At 42.0% G+C, this 14621-nt stretch overlaps 1 protein-coding gene and 1 long non-coding RNA gene across 7 annotated transcripts in view; one reads left to right on the forward strand and one right to left on the reverse strand.

Annotated features, from left to right (window-relative positions):
* The window catches only part of LOC110312382, a 12016-nt gene extending 6604 nt beyond the window's left edge, over nucleotides 1-5412 (forward strand). The window contains exons 3-4 of the long non-coding RNA XR_002380046.1: nucleotides 3036-3107; nucleotides 4696-5412. This is a non-coding gene — a long non-coding RNA (uncharacterized LOC110312382). The remainder of the gene's footprint in view (nucleotides 1-3035; nucleotides 3108-4695) is intronic.
* On the reverse strand, nucleotides 2340-13796 carry LOC110312379 (zinc finger protein 878-like). 6 transcript variants are annotated; one of them, XM_029471469.1, is made up of 5 exons: nucleotides 13623-13756; nucleotides 5791-5917; nucleotides 5495-5555; nucleotides 5124-5159; nucleotides 2340-4821 (listed from the first exon to the last, which is right to left on the reverse strand). In XM_029471469.1, the coding sequence occupies exons 1-5, from the start codon at nucleotides 13623-13625 to the stop codon at nucleotides 3066-3068; spliced, it is 1983 nt and encodes a 660-aa protein (XP_029327329.1). In that variant the 5' UTR covers nucleotides 13626-13756; the 3' UTR covers nucleotides 2340-3065. The 6 variants fall into 6 exon arrangements, with proteins under 6 accessions (XP_029327329.1, XP_021041592.1, XP_029327332.1 ...); XM_021185933.2 differs by having other exon boundaries at nucleotides 5785-5917; XM_029471472.1 differs by lacking the exon at nucleotides 5124-5159.
* Between the last annotated feature and the right edge of the window lie 825 nt (nucleotides 13797-14621).

Below are 14621 nucleotides of genomic sequence, written 5' to 3' on the forward strand. Positions count from 1 at the left end.
GTGTGTGTGTGTGTGTGTGAGAGACAGGTGAATCAGTCACAAGCTGGTGGGTAGGTGCCTGCAGTGTGCAGCATGGCATAAGTAAGTGAGCTTTCCTCAACAAGGTAGGACATGAGAACAGATTCCTAAAACTGCTTTGTCCTCCACAAATATACGGTGGCACACACTGGTGCCGAGAGAACTGAAGGAACTAGAAATCACACTGAATGAAAGAAGCCAGGCTCAGCCAACACAGCCTGTGTTTTAGCACACACAGACTCTAGTAGGCAAAAGAGAGACTCTAAGGGTCTCTTTGTGAGGAAATGAGGACCACTAGGCAGAGGGAAGGGGTTGGGAGATAGAAAAAAAAATGGGTGAAGAGAATCAAATATGTAGAACTGTCAAAATATCATGACAAAAACCATTACTTTGCTCAATAATACATGCCATTTTTTAAAAATTTAAAGCTAAAAGTAATATGCAGAAGAAATTACTCCCCCCTATCTGGGCCTAATGTAAGAGACCTGGAAATGCCTAAAGTTTAATATTCAATAGGTTGAGTACAATTTCTTGCTATGGTTACCCTTTCCCATAGGTTTATCAGAACATAACCAATGGGTAATTAGGGACATTTGTATTTGTTAAGACTAGCAACCAATATATTGGAGGAAATATTGTGTTGGTATAGAAACTCTGAAAGGTTAAAAACTGGCCCAGAACACAGGTGTTCAAAGCAAAGGCCAATCTTCAGCTATGAAGGCAGGTGTCCCAAACTAGGACAGAAGAAAAGGCCACCCTATAAAGTTGTCCGTAAATCCAACAAAACATAAAACATCCTGAGTCATGAAAGTGAGCAAAATACCCTCTCCTCACTAACGTGCCTAGCTATGCTCATGGATTAAAGCTTCCTTCCCTGCACTGTTTGAGGACCTCCAAACAATAACCACAATTAACAAATATGGAATTATACTCACATCTCAGTATATTCAAGAGGCACCTAACTAGATCTAATGAACTCCATAAATCCTTGTAAGCTAACCACCAATACCTGCAGAACATTTATGCAATGTTCTCACTGATGAGGCATACTTAGCTATATATATATGGAGAGATTGACTATGATTTATTACATGGTGCTTATTCTTTGGCAAGAAGCCACTAATGCTAATATATCTTTTAGTATAATGACAGGAGAAATTACAATAAAAATCAAAGATACAACAAAATAAGCATGAAAAGCAACATTTACATGAGATCAAATTATTAAGTATACATGTACAATAAGAACGGCTTGTGACATGGAAACAACTTCTAAATGTGATGTCAATCTATGATTATGGAGCAACATTTATACCTACCTTCTACATAGACAAGAGTTAACATTTGGTAAACTAAAAGTGTTTTGAAGGTAGTTTAAAGGGCATGGCGACAAGAAATGTTAGAAAAAAGCATCAGGTAGAGAGAAAAGTTAACAACAAAGTATATAAAAGTTTTTTGTTCATAGAAGAGAATGACAGTCTTAAAAAAAAAGTGGCAAGGAAAAAAAATCTCAATATTCACAAAAAGTCATTTTTCCTCCACTCATTAATCTCTAAGGCTTGAAAACAAGTCACTTTTTATGCTTCCTGGCATATTACAAGTAATTATCAACTCACCAGTGAAATGTATAGAACTTAAAAAGTGAAAGGAAAAAACTACCTGATTTGATTTAAAAAAAAGATAAAAATGAAAATCGATGTAATGATAGTGCACTTTTTGTTTGTAATTCTTTCTAAGGTCTTTTCTTGTTTCCATCTCCTGTACTTACGTAATCTTCCATCTCACACAGCTTCAAGATCATTTTCTAGGGGCGAGAGAAACGGCGCAGTGCCATTCCTTGCACAGAAGTCTTGCAGCGAACATGGGTTCCAGCACACCTATGGGACAGCTCACAGCCATTAACTCCAGCCCCAGAGGCTCTGACACCCCCTCTTCAGGAACTACATGGATGTGCACAGATCCATACAAACACACACATCTACACACCATTTTAAAAATTAACTAAAATAGAGATAATATTCTAAAGCAAAAGTGTGAACCATGGAGTCCAAAAAGGTTTCTGTAAGAATACTGGGCGGGGGCTAGAGAGATGGCAGTTAAGAGCACTGACTGCTCTGCCAGAGGTCCTGAGTTCAGTCCCCAGCAACCACATGGTGGCTCACAACCATCCGTAATGGGATCTGATGCCCTCTTCTAGTGTGTGTTTGAAGACAGCTGCAGTGTACTCATATAAATAAAAAATAAATAAATCGTAAAAAAAAGGCTGGGTGGTGGTGGTACACAGCTTTAATCCAAGCACTAGGGTAGTAGAGACAGGTGGATCTCTTGAATTCGAGACCAGCCTGATCTAGAGTTCTAGGATGGCCAGTACGACACAGAGAAACCATGTCTGGAGAAATCAAAGGGGTCGGGGGTGGGGTATGAACGACTGATGCTGGATGTGGAAACAGACAGCTTTCACCCCACAATCTAGAGGTTGAAATGAGACGATTTATAATTGGTTCAAGGACAGTCTGGGTTACACGGTAAGACTATTTCCGATAAACAAAAACAAATCCCTAGTGAATTCTAGCAAGTTCAATATATTTACATAGTTTCTTCAGATTTTGCATTTTCTAAGGCATTCTTAAGACAAACAAAAATGTGTATCCAGTCCTTCACATTGCTGATGTTTATGGGAATGAACAAATGAAAACCTGTGAAAGGACTGGGCCACTACTCGATACTCTTGAGTTTATTGTGCTTTGCCAAGCAAAGATTTTAGTGGGCAAGCATATGCACACGTTCCAAATGAAGCCATCTCTTCCGGTCAAACTTGCTCTTCATACGAAACAGTCACACTATGTAGCCATCGGTGACTGGAAACTCAGTATGTAGATCAGGTTGGCCCTGAATTCTGAGATCCCCTGCCTCTGCCTTTCAAGTGTTGGGATTAAGGGTGTGCCACACCATGTCTGGCCTGAATTTTTCTTTACCCATGAGCAGGACCAGGTGTTTCACTTGCTTAACCTTTACAGAAGTGTTCTTCACACGCAGTCTTATGGCTGTTATGACGTCTCTTCTAGGTCTGTGTTCAAGGTTACTGCCTGGTGAGTTCTTCTATGTCTATGGAAAGAGCTATAATAACTGAAGGCTTTCCCACATTCTGAACACACAAAGGGCTTCTCTCCAGTGTGGCTTCTTTCATGTGATTTGACATATCGAAAAGAACGGAAGGGTTTCCCACACTGAGAACATATAAATGGCTTCTCCCCAGTGTGGATCCTTTCATGTATTTTGAGATAACTAGGAGAACGAAAGGCTTTTCCACATTGCACACACGCATAGGGCTTTACTGTGGTGTGAGCTTTCTCATGCCTTCTCCATGATATGCGACTACAGAAGGCTTTTCCGCATTGCTTGCATAAATAGGGTTTTTCACCAGTGTGAGTCTGTTTATGACTGTGAAAGGTACTAAACCAACTAAAGGCTTTCCCACATTGCTTACAAACATAGGGGTTTGTGCCACTGTGAATTACTTCATGTCTTCTTAAATGATACAAAGAAAAGAAGGCTTTGCCACACTGCTTACATACATATGGTTTCTCTCCAGTGTGAGTTCGCTCGTGTATCTGAACTTGACGAGAAGACCTGAAGGCTTTCCCACATTGTTTACATAGATAGGGTTTCTCACCGGTATGAATCAATTCGTGGTATTGAAGGGAACCGAGAAAGGTAAAAGCTTTCCCACATTCCTTACAGACGTAAGGTTTTTCTCCAGTGTGAGTTCGCTTATGAATCTGAACTTGCTTTGGAGACCTAAAGGTTTTCCCACACTGCTTGCATACATAGGGTTTCTCTCCACTATGCATCAATTCATGGTACTTAACGGAACTGTGACTCGTGAAGGCTTTACCACATTGCTTACAGACACATTCTCCAGAATGAATTATTTTATGTGTTCGAAAAGCACTTTCACAGCTAAAAACCTTCTCACATTGCAAACACACAAAGAGTTGCTCTCCTGTGTGAGTTCGTTCATGTTTTCGAAAGGCACCCGAGGAAGCAAACGCCTTACTGCATTTCGTACACTTATACGGTTTCTCGCCACTGTGCATCATTTCATGGAATCGAAGTGAACTACGATCGGTGAAGGCCTTCCCACACTGCTTACACACGTAGGGCTTTTCTCCAGTGTGAATCCTCTCATGCGTCAGCAGGGAGCTCGAACGGGCAAAGGTCTTCCCACACTGCTTACACATATAGGGCTTCTCACCAGTGTGGATTCTTTCATGTATTTGGAGGGAGCTAGGAAAGGGGAAGGCTTTCCCACACTGCTTACACACATAGGATTTTTCTCGGCTGTGATACTCTTCATGCCTACGAAAAGAGCTAGAAGAAGTGAATGCTTTCCCACACTGCTTACATTCATAGTGCGGTTCTCCACTGGAGGTCTTTCCATCGTTTTGACTGGATGGGAGACACCTGGAATCTTCCTTACAGTGACTAGTTTCAGGTTTCTCCTCAGTGTGAATTGTCTTTTGTTTCTGAAATGGTGTGGAAGAATTGGAGGTGTTCCCAGATTCCCTGTGTTTATACAATTCTTTTCCATATTCCTGAATGGCATACGGTTTGTGTCCCGGGTGAGGATGAGGGGAGACATTCACGGATAAATGGCCAATAACTACTTCTTCATAGACAGGGCTTTCATATGGGGGAACTGGACATGACTTCTGGTTCACAGCACACTCTGGGGTCCAGTTAAAGGTTTCTGCCCGCTGACGACCCTCGGTATATTCACAGAGTGTCTCCAACAACTGGCTACTGCGAGAAAAGAAAAAGCTCATTACTAAAAAATTGTTTACTAATGATTTACCACAAGAAATGGTAGTTATATCCCCTGTAATAGTTTTTAAAAATGTTTGAACCATTTGCTTTAAAATTTGGTTTAAGGTCATTTACAATAATAATAAAAAAAAGATAATTGGTGGGTGGTTGTGTTATACTGTCTTCATTATTGGCAAGTGCTGAATAACTACATCACATTTAAATATATTTCTCAATATTTAGTACTATATACAGTTTTGATGTACTAGTGACTAAAACAATGTTGGATTCTAACATACTTGTATCTCCATAATGACTTCTCTTGACAACTGGTCCTATTATAAAAAGAAATTTTATTTTTGTTTCATATACAACACATGCCTAAAACTTAGAAACATATCAATACAACATTTGAAATAATATTATGGACAGGGTAACGTGAGTACATATGAACCGTGATACAGTATGACTTGTGGTAGGTATCACGGTGCTCCGGTTGTTATTAATATTAGGATATTCTGATTGCTGAAGCTTAATGGGTCTACAGTTTTGGGTACGATTTGTTAAAATTAAAAACAATTTGAAGCAGGATTTATTTGTATGAACTACTTCTTTGTAAAATGTGTTAGCACAGCAAGACCTGGGAGAAACGCTGCTAGGCCGACATTACCTTAGTTTTCTCCAGAGAGTTTCACACTCATTTTCAATATTTTGGTGTTCCCATTTGTTTCCTAAAATACAGACCAAGAAAAATGAATTACCGCTACAGGAAAACAAATAAACAAACAAATAGACACACAAAGAAAGAAAGAAAAGATTCTGGTTAAATTCACAGTATAAAGTGATTCCACCTGACTTATTAACCCAACCTGTTTCTTTCCTATAATCTAATTCACGCAGCAGGAGTGGTGTGGAAGAACCATTTGTTTTTCCATTGGCTAAGTAAGAAAAGAACGTCACCTTCACCTATATAGGACAGGTTCCTCAAGGTGTCCTGCATCACATCTTTGTAGAGCTCCTTTTGGGATGCATTCAGCATAGTCCACTCCTCCAACGTGAAGTTCACAGCCACATCCTCCAAGGTCACTGACTCCTAAAAAAGCCCACACATAGTTCCAGGAAAAAGGGTGAGCTTTACAATACTGGAGATCTACACTTAATTCATAGGAAGTTGATACGATGCTGTGTTCCACATGTGTTCAAGTCATGGCCTTATTCCATACATACAGTTTCATGCATGCTGATTTTTTTATACAACAATTCTAACAGCTGACTGGAGATACCTGGTAAAGCAAATGCAAAATGAGATTACCCCCTGTACTGATAATCTCTACTACAGAGGTCCCTCTTAAATTGTTTATAGCAGCTTTCAATTACTTAATACACACAAGAGAGTCAACATTGACAGTTGTGATACTATATAATCTTAAACATGCCATAGAAAATATTCTAGCTCTTTTGGCTATGGAAGCTACTACTGGGAAGGATTCCTCTTCAACCTAACTCCAAAGAATGGCATGGCCTTTCCAAACAGTTGATGCCACCCATATGCTACTGTTACAATTTCAGCATCTTTGCCATATTTCTGTAGTCACCAGAGGTTAACTGATTGGAAAACATATTTTTTGCATGATGAATGTTTAAAAAGCTGGCTGAGTGGATGCAATCTCTTGTCACAACTTGTTAGGGACATTAGTACATCCTCAGTGAATGTACTAAAGATATTTGGAAGCACGTAGCTGCTTTCTTATAGATCACTTTTAATTAGAAATGGAAAGCTGGGCATGGTGGTGCACACCTTTAATTCCAACACTTGGCAGGCAGAGGCAGGTAGACCTCTGTGAGTTTAAGACCAGACAGATCCAGGCCAGCAAGAGGTACATAGTGAGGCCAAGCCTCAAAACAAACATACAAACATTGAATCAATTATTCATTTATTTATTCATTTATTATAAACAATTATAAAAACTGAATGGAACTTATTAAAGATAATTAGCAGTAGTAGTAAACAAGAAACCAGAGGCAATACTAATAAAGCCATGAGGCAATACTAATAAAGCCATATTTGCTTGCAGAGGCAATATGTTTTTCTAAAGATAGTCTTGCCAAAGACAATAAATATATTCTTCATACTTAGTGCAAAAATGATAAAAATTATGTAGTACTTCTTGTTTCCCAATCTAAACAGCACCCTTGATAAACCCACCTTATAGCTTTGCTCATAAAAGGAATTTCTTTAAGCTTTCAACCTTAGTAAACTATATTTAGCTAAGAATGTTATATAGGGGGATGGGTGAGGCAGGATTAAAGTTCAGTAGCCAAGAGTGCTTGCTGCTCTTGCAGAGGGTCCAACACCCACATGAGACAGTAACTCCTGTTGGAGGGGATCTGATGCCCTCTCTGGCCTCCATGGACATCTGTATCACACACATACAGGCAAACAAATGTAAATAAAAAATAAAATTTAAAAAAGGTGGGCCATGGCAATCATGAGCTCTCAGCACTACCCATACAAACCTGGCCGTCCTAACAATCAGCTATGCCTAGGGAAAGGGCTAATGGGGCCCAGTCACTTCTGCTGATCCATGATAACTAATACATTCTAGGAGAGGGGTATTTTCTATTTATATACCCACTGGTGAGTCCACCCAGGCCACATGCTTATTTCCAAATTCAGAGTCAGACAGCCTCAATGAAACTCCATGGAACTCTAAACAGATAAAATCAATGACTATGGAAAAGAGATTTGCAATGAAGCAACAGGGATGGGAGAATGAGAAGGCGTAAGAGACGGTGTGGGGGAGAATAACCAGAACACATCATATATGTATGTATGTCAGCACATATCATATATGTACGTAAGCTGTCAAAGATCAGAATGTATTAATAAAATGGAGGAGTTATGGGGTTCTTAACACAAAACTTCACAGCCACTAAAATTCTACATATACCCACTGTAAAGGCACTTAGTGGACTCTCTTCTTTGAAACACCTGTATCTACACATGGCCATGTCTTATTCTTCCCCCAGAGTGTCTCTTTCTAATAATACATGTGTTCTAGGCTTCAAATGTCTTAACAAATCTCAATGGGGTGTGGTGGTGCATGCCTATAGCCCCAGCACTTGGGGGCAGAAGCAGTTGGATCTTGGTGAGTTTGAGGCCAGCCTGGTCTACAGAGCAAGTCCTAGAACAACCAGGGTTACATAGAGTCTCAATTATAATAGACAAACAAGCCTCTAACTCTGATTCACTGATTCGCAGTGTCTCACTCGTTTTTCTTTTGTAGAATGGGGAAGAGAGACACACTCACCTCAGAAACCTGCTCACCTAAGTTCAATCTCCAAAATCCATGTTAGAAAAAGAAAACTGACTTCTCCAAATTGTATTCTGACTCTTTTTTTTTCCTGTTATTTTATTTTATTTTTTTGAGGCAAGGTCTGTCTGTGTAGCACTGGTTGTCTTGGAACTCACTCGGTATAGACCAGGCTGACCTTGAACTCAAGAGATCTGCCTGCCACTGCCTCCTGAGGGCTGGGATTAAAGGTGTGTGCTACCACCACCTGGCCTGTGTGTGTGTGCATGCATGTAAACATGTATATGTTACTGCACTTGCCCCATGCATGCATGAATGGTGACCAGAAACTGTCTTGGGTATTTTCCTATTACTTTCCACCACATTTTTTAAAGATAGGGTTTCTCCCTAAACCTAGCACTAAATTCACCTAGAGGGGAAAGCCAGCAAGTGTCCCAAGGTCTCTCCATCATGCCCTCCTATTTACACTCCCACCATCCTCTAACCCACTCCCACCAGCACAGCATGTACCTGTATATCTGGCTTTCTGGGGCTCCAAATCAGACATGGTGACCGAGTGTAAGAACTGTTTTAAAATTGGAAAGGAAGTTAGGTGATGTCCCACTCCCCTATCTTCAATATGGAGGACTGAATCAAAATGGAACTAAAAAGAAATGAGAGCAAACTGGAAAGCTTAAATATGGCACCAAGGGCTCACATCACAAAATCATTTGTAAGACTGAAGAGATGGCTCAATGGCTAAGAGCATTGCTGCTCTTTCAGAGGACGCGAGTTCATCACCAATGTCAGGCCTTGGCTCCAGCTCTGAGGTACTCAACACCTTCCTCTGGCCTCCCGGTCACCTGTACACGTGTGTGCATATGCAGAGACATACACGCGTGCATATAAATACAAAGAAATCTTGTCTTTTCAAGATCTACAAGAGAAACTTTAAGGAAAGATGACATACATACATATAATGCTATGTGCTGACATACATACATATATGATGTGTTCTGGTTATTCTCCCCCACACCGTTTCTTACTCCTTCTCATTCTCCCATCCCTGTTTCTTCATTGCAAATCTCTTTTCCATAGTCATTGATTTCATCTGTTTAGAGTTCCATGGAGTTTCATTGAGGCTGTCTGACTGTGAATTTGGAAAGAAGCATGTGGCCTGGTTGGGCTCAGCAGTGGGTATATAAGGAAATAGAAATGGCCCTCTCCCAGAGTTTATTAGTTACCATGGATCATAAAAACAATTTCAAACAAAGAATGAAGAGATGGTTCCATTAAGATCCAATACTCTTGGCCAGGAGGGGTGGAACACACCTTTCATTCTAGCATTCTGGAGGCAGGGGCAGGAGGATTTCTGTGAGTTCAAAGCTAGCCTGATCTACATAGCAAGTTGCAAGATTGTCAGGACTTCAAAGAGACTCTGCTTAAGGGAAATGAAAAAACAAAACAAGAAGAAAGGGGGTAGGGGGAGAAAGAGAGAAAAGGGAAGGGAAGAGAAGGGAAGGGAAGGGAAGGGAAGGACAAGAGGAGGAGGAGAGGAGGAGGAGAGGAGGAGAGGAAGAGAAGAGGAGAGGAAGAGAAGAGAAGAGAAGAGAAGAGAAGAGAAGAGAAGAGAAGAGAAGAGAAGAGAAGAGAAGAGAAGAGAAGAGAAGAGATCTAGAACTAAGTTTGGTTTCCAGCCCCATGTCAGGTTTGTAACTCCAGTCTACAGAGATATCACCTTTGGCCTCTCCAAGTACCTGTATTCATGTGCACACACTAGTACACATGATTCAAAATTAAGATAAAAAAATCTTAAAAAAAAGAAAAATCAGGGACAGCTCTTCCAGAGGTCTTGAGTTCAATTCCCAGCAACCACATGGTGGCTCACAAACATCTGTAATGGGATCCATTGCCCTCTTCTTGTGTTTCTGAAGACAGCTACAGTGTACTCATGTAAATAAAATAAATAATTTTTTTTAAAAATCAATTAACATAGTTAATACCCATTCAAGGATTGGACAAGTCAACTTTCCTTAAATGCCAGGATCAAGCGGGTTTAAATCAATGTTGATCTACGCTGACACTTTCGGTCAGAGTAGTTTGAAGTCTCTCCCACTCTCACTAAAAAGACTATAGAAGTAATTAAAGTACTTGTCAGAAAGATTCTCTCTCCTAATGCATTGTCTACTAGCATACCGAAAGGTAATGGGGTTACCTTTGTTTCTGAGGTAACACAGTAGATAAACGAGCTGGTTAACAAACTCTGACATATCTAGGAAGGGGAAGTTTTTGTTTTCCGTTTGGTTCTTTTGGGGGAGTTAGTTTGAGGCATGGTTTCTCTGTGTAACAGCCATGGCTGTCCTGGAAATCACTCTGTAGACCAGGCTGGCCTTGAATTCTGAGAGATCTACCTGCCTGTGCCTCCCCAGTGCTGGAATTAAAGGCGTGCATCATCACACCCAGTCTGGCAAGGAGGATCTTAGTCTGAGGGCATTTTCTTCATTAATGATGCCATGGTAAGATCCAGTTCACGATGGGTGGTGCCATCCTGGTAGATGGTCCTGGGTAGAATAAGAAAACAGGCCGAGGAAGCCACAGTGAATGAGCCAGTTAAGTAGCACTCTGTGGCCTCTGTTTCAGGTCATGCCTCCAGCTTCGTGCTTCCACAAGACCTGGAGGGTTCATGCCTTAAATAATGTGAAAGGATGACCACAGTTTATTAAACACAGAGGCTATATTGTGCCAAGATGTTCGTTAGGATTCACTCCTGCACACTGTACTTCACTTGAGTCCTCACAACTATACTTAGATTGACAGTACTATCCTAGAACAGGAATTAAAATTAAAACTCTGGATATGAGCCAGCGAGATGCTTCACTGGGCAAGCAAGTCTGAGCACAGGACATAGTTCCTTAGCACCTACATGGTGTGAGGAGAGAACGAACTCCAGGGAGTGGTCCTCTAACTGACAAACATACTCCACGACACACAGACCCCCCCCCACACACACACACACAGGAAATAATGAAATGCTTTAAAAGTTGTAATTGCTCTGTATGGCAGATTTCATGTAGTTATTTGAGTCAGAGTCTTACTATCCAGCTCTGGCTGGCCTGAGACTCACCATGTGACCAGGCTGGCCTAGAACTCACACCAATCAACTAGCCTTTGCTTCCTTATTCACCACTGGCTTTTTTTCTTTTCAATGTTTTTATTAGATATTTTCTTTATATACATTTCAAATTTCAAATGCTATCCCGAAAATTCCCTATACCCTCCCCCCCCCACCCTGCTCCCCTACCCACCCACTTCTGCTTCTTGGCCCTGGCATGCCCCTGTACTGGGACATATAAAGTTTGCAATACCAAGGGGCCTCTCTTCCCAGTGATGGCCGACTAGGCCATCTTCTGCTACATATGCAGCAAGAGACACGGGCTCTGGGGGTACTGGTTAGTTCATATTGTTGTTCTACCTATAGGGTTGCAGACCCCTTCAGCTCCTTGGGTGCTTGGGGGCCCTGTGTTCCATCTTATAGATGACTGTGAGCATCAACTTCTGTATTTGCCAGGCACTGGCATGGCCTCATACGAGACAGCTATACCAGGGTCCCTTCAGCAAAATCTTGCTGGCATATGCAATCGTGACAGGGTTTGGTGGCTGATTATGGGATGGATCCCCAGGTGGGGTTAGCTCTGGTCTGGACAGTCCATCCTTTCGTCTTAGCTCCAAACTTTGTCTCTGTAACTCCTCCCTTTCATGGGTATTTTGTTCCCTATTCTAAGGAGGAATGAAGTATCCACCCATTGGTCTTCCCTCTTCTTGATTTTCTAGTGTTTTGCAAATTGTATCTTGGGTGTTCTATGCTTCATTCACCACTGTTTTTAACTTCCTTCAAGAGAAGCCCTCTGGCCATCTGTAGGGAAGCTTTTCAATCTTCCATGTGGGGCTTTATTCTATTGCAATAGCCCATTCATATCCAGTCATGTCTTACCTTTATGAAGATTTTTCATGTTAAAACGTTTAGAAACGCCGGGCAGTGGTGGCACACGCCTTTAATCCCAGCACTTGGGAGGCAGAGGCAGGCGGATTTCTGAGTTCGAGGCCAGCCTGGTCTACAAAGTGAGTTCCAGGACAGCCAGGGCTACACAGAGAAACCCTGTCTCGAAAAACCAAAAAAAAAAAAAAAAAGTTTAGAAACAATCCAAGGCAGTAATACTTATGATAAGGACCAATCTGAGCAAGCCATGCACGTGAATTTTCCTTTTCATTAAGTCCAGCAATGTCAAAAGGGTTTGGAAAGTCAAGCATTTATTGAGAGTTATAAGAATCCTTAGGCTAAGAATACAAGTCATGGAATTTAGAAGGAAACTTCCCTTGAGTGAAATCCATAGGCATTTTCTCATAGAAAAGGCAGATGTCACTGAAATGTGAGAGAAAACAGGGTAGGGCTGTTCTGTGCTTTGGGAACTATCAGCTTTCTGGCCTACATGACTATTTTGTTAAGCAAAAACTCTGCAATGGTTTATTCTGGGTATCAATATCAACAAAGAACAAATAAAGGCACAAATTAATAATCTGTCTCAATAATGACGCCTGACAATATACCAAATCATATATACATACACATAAAACTCACCAGTCTAACCAGATATAACCCCCTGCCTGAGACTACAGAAACTGCAACAAGCTGGTTGACGGATCATAGGGTCAAATGTCAAAAGCCAGAAAACTTATCACAGGAAAAGCCCGGTCTCTACCCTAGGACTCCAGCTCTAGGACCTCAGCTCACTTCAAACAGGCCTTCTAACAACAGCCTGTGCTCAGAACGTGCATTGGACATTCTACACCCTCACTGATAAGTCTTACCAGTTCTCTGCCTCCAACTTGAGAACCTCCTGTATTTTCAGCCTTTCTAACCATTTTCTAGCTATTCAGTAACCTGCACTTTGTATACCATTGTGTTAAATTGTCCTGTGTTACCTGCCTATTGATAGTAATACTTAAGATAGGGATAAATGCATCGTGTTTGCCAATGGTCAGCTCTCAAGGATAACCGGGTGTACGCATCAAATCCTAGCCGATAAAGGCTGAGAAATGACTGGCTGTTAAGTAAATTGAGACAGTGAGCAGACATAAATGCAGCCTACTTTTTTTTTTTTTTGACAACGTGCATAGAACCCGGGATCATCTCATCTCGCGGCTTTCCTACAAACCCCCTTACAAGAGCCCAAACCCACGGTTCCCCACGACTCTCCGCCTACACCTCCCAGTCTGCAGAGACGCAGGCTGCAAGCGCCCAGCTGACCTGAGACCCCACAGCACTGAGCTCTCAGCAAAGGACAGGACCGCAGCTCTGCCTGCTGCTGGTCCAGCTCCATCCAGAGGGACCCGAGCAGCGCGGCCCAGCGGAGCCAGATGAGATGCAGACTCAGCTGCCCTGGAAGGCCGCGTCCCCACTGCCGCCTCCGCTTACAGTAGCCTCCTCCCTACAGCCTGCGCACGCACCATTTCCAGTCACCGGGTGTCCAGGTGACCTCCTGCGATTCCTGCTGTCAGTGGAGGGGACAGAGATACCGAGGAGAGAGACCTGGGGGGCCTCAGTCAAAGACACAGGACGACAATATGGCGGGGACACACAATGGCACCCCAAATGTTGTGCTTTCTACGTCACCGAAGACCGAAACTCCTCATTGGACAGTTCACACAGCCACCAAACGTTCTCCCTGATTGGTCAACAATCCGTGGGCCTGCCTCCTGAATCCTGAGTGACAATAGAAGCATCTCCTTCCTCTCCGGAAGACTTCACAGTTGACCCTGGTTTCTACTCTGGAGAGCACCTGGCCCCACCAAGGTTTTTCCTCAGATGCACTACTTTTATCGTCCCTTTTCGGTACATTTATTTATAGCTCATGTTTCAATATCACCACACAAGATATTTTGATGGTCCCAGAAGGGTAAATGTTAAAGGGTTGGGGCTAGGGAGATGGCTCTTTTGAAGTTCTTCTGGAGAACTCAGGTTTGCTTTCCAGAACCTCACTGTGGTTCACAATTGTCTGTAACTCTTAATTCCAGGGGATCTGCTGCCTGGTGCCCTATTTTTGCCTCCAAGGACACCACGCATGCAATGGGTGCACAAACCATACCTGCAGCAAAAATATACCTGCACACACACACACAAAATAATAAAATGAAAAAAATAAAAATAATCAGCCTCCTTCCTCAAAAGCACAGGTCTTCCAACCCCCCTCATATATCATCTCATCAAACAAACAAGCAACAACAAATTTCTGCTTTGTGTTGGCCAGCTGCTCCCACATACGGGGCCTCATTTGGAGTGTGGTTGATGTTCCCTGTGTCACTCCATTAAGGAAAAACAATTTTCACTCTCCTAGCATCTTGATTAGGAGTGGGACTTTGCCACCACTTCTCCTTCCCTGGGCTGGGATTTTTGTCTAACTTTATTGAACTTATGTAGGTCTAGTACATGTTGCCACTGTCTCTCTG

The sequence above is a fragment of the Mus caroli genome, chromosome 17 (assembly GCF_900094665.2).
Source record: "Mus caroli chromosome 17, CAROLI_EIJ_v1.1, whole genome shotgun sequence".
In the NCBI taxonomy this organism is placed as follows: domain Eukaryota; kingdom Metazoa; phylum Chordata; class Mammalia; order Rodentia; family Muridae; genus Mus; species Mus caroli.

Coding starts and splice junctions, on each gene's coding strand:
- LOC110312379 (XM_021185933.2), bottom strand. Junction 5,556..5,784: donor CCTGTCCTATATAGGTGAAG/GTGACGTTCTTT, acceptor TCTGTATTTTAG/GAAACAAATGGGAACACCAA. Junction 5,160..5,494: donor ACTCTCTGGAGAAAACTAAG/GTAATGTCGGCC, acceptor TTTTTATAATAG/GACCAGTTGTCAAGAGAAGT.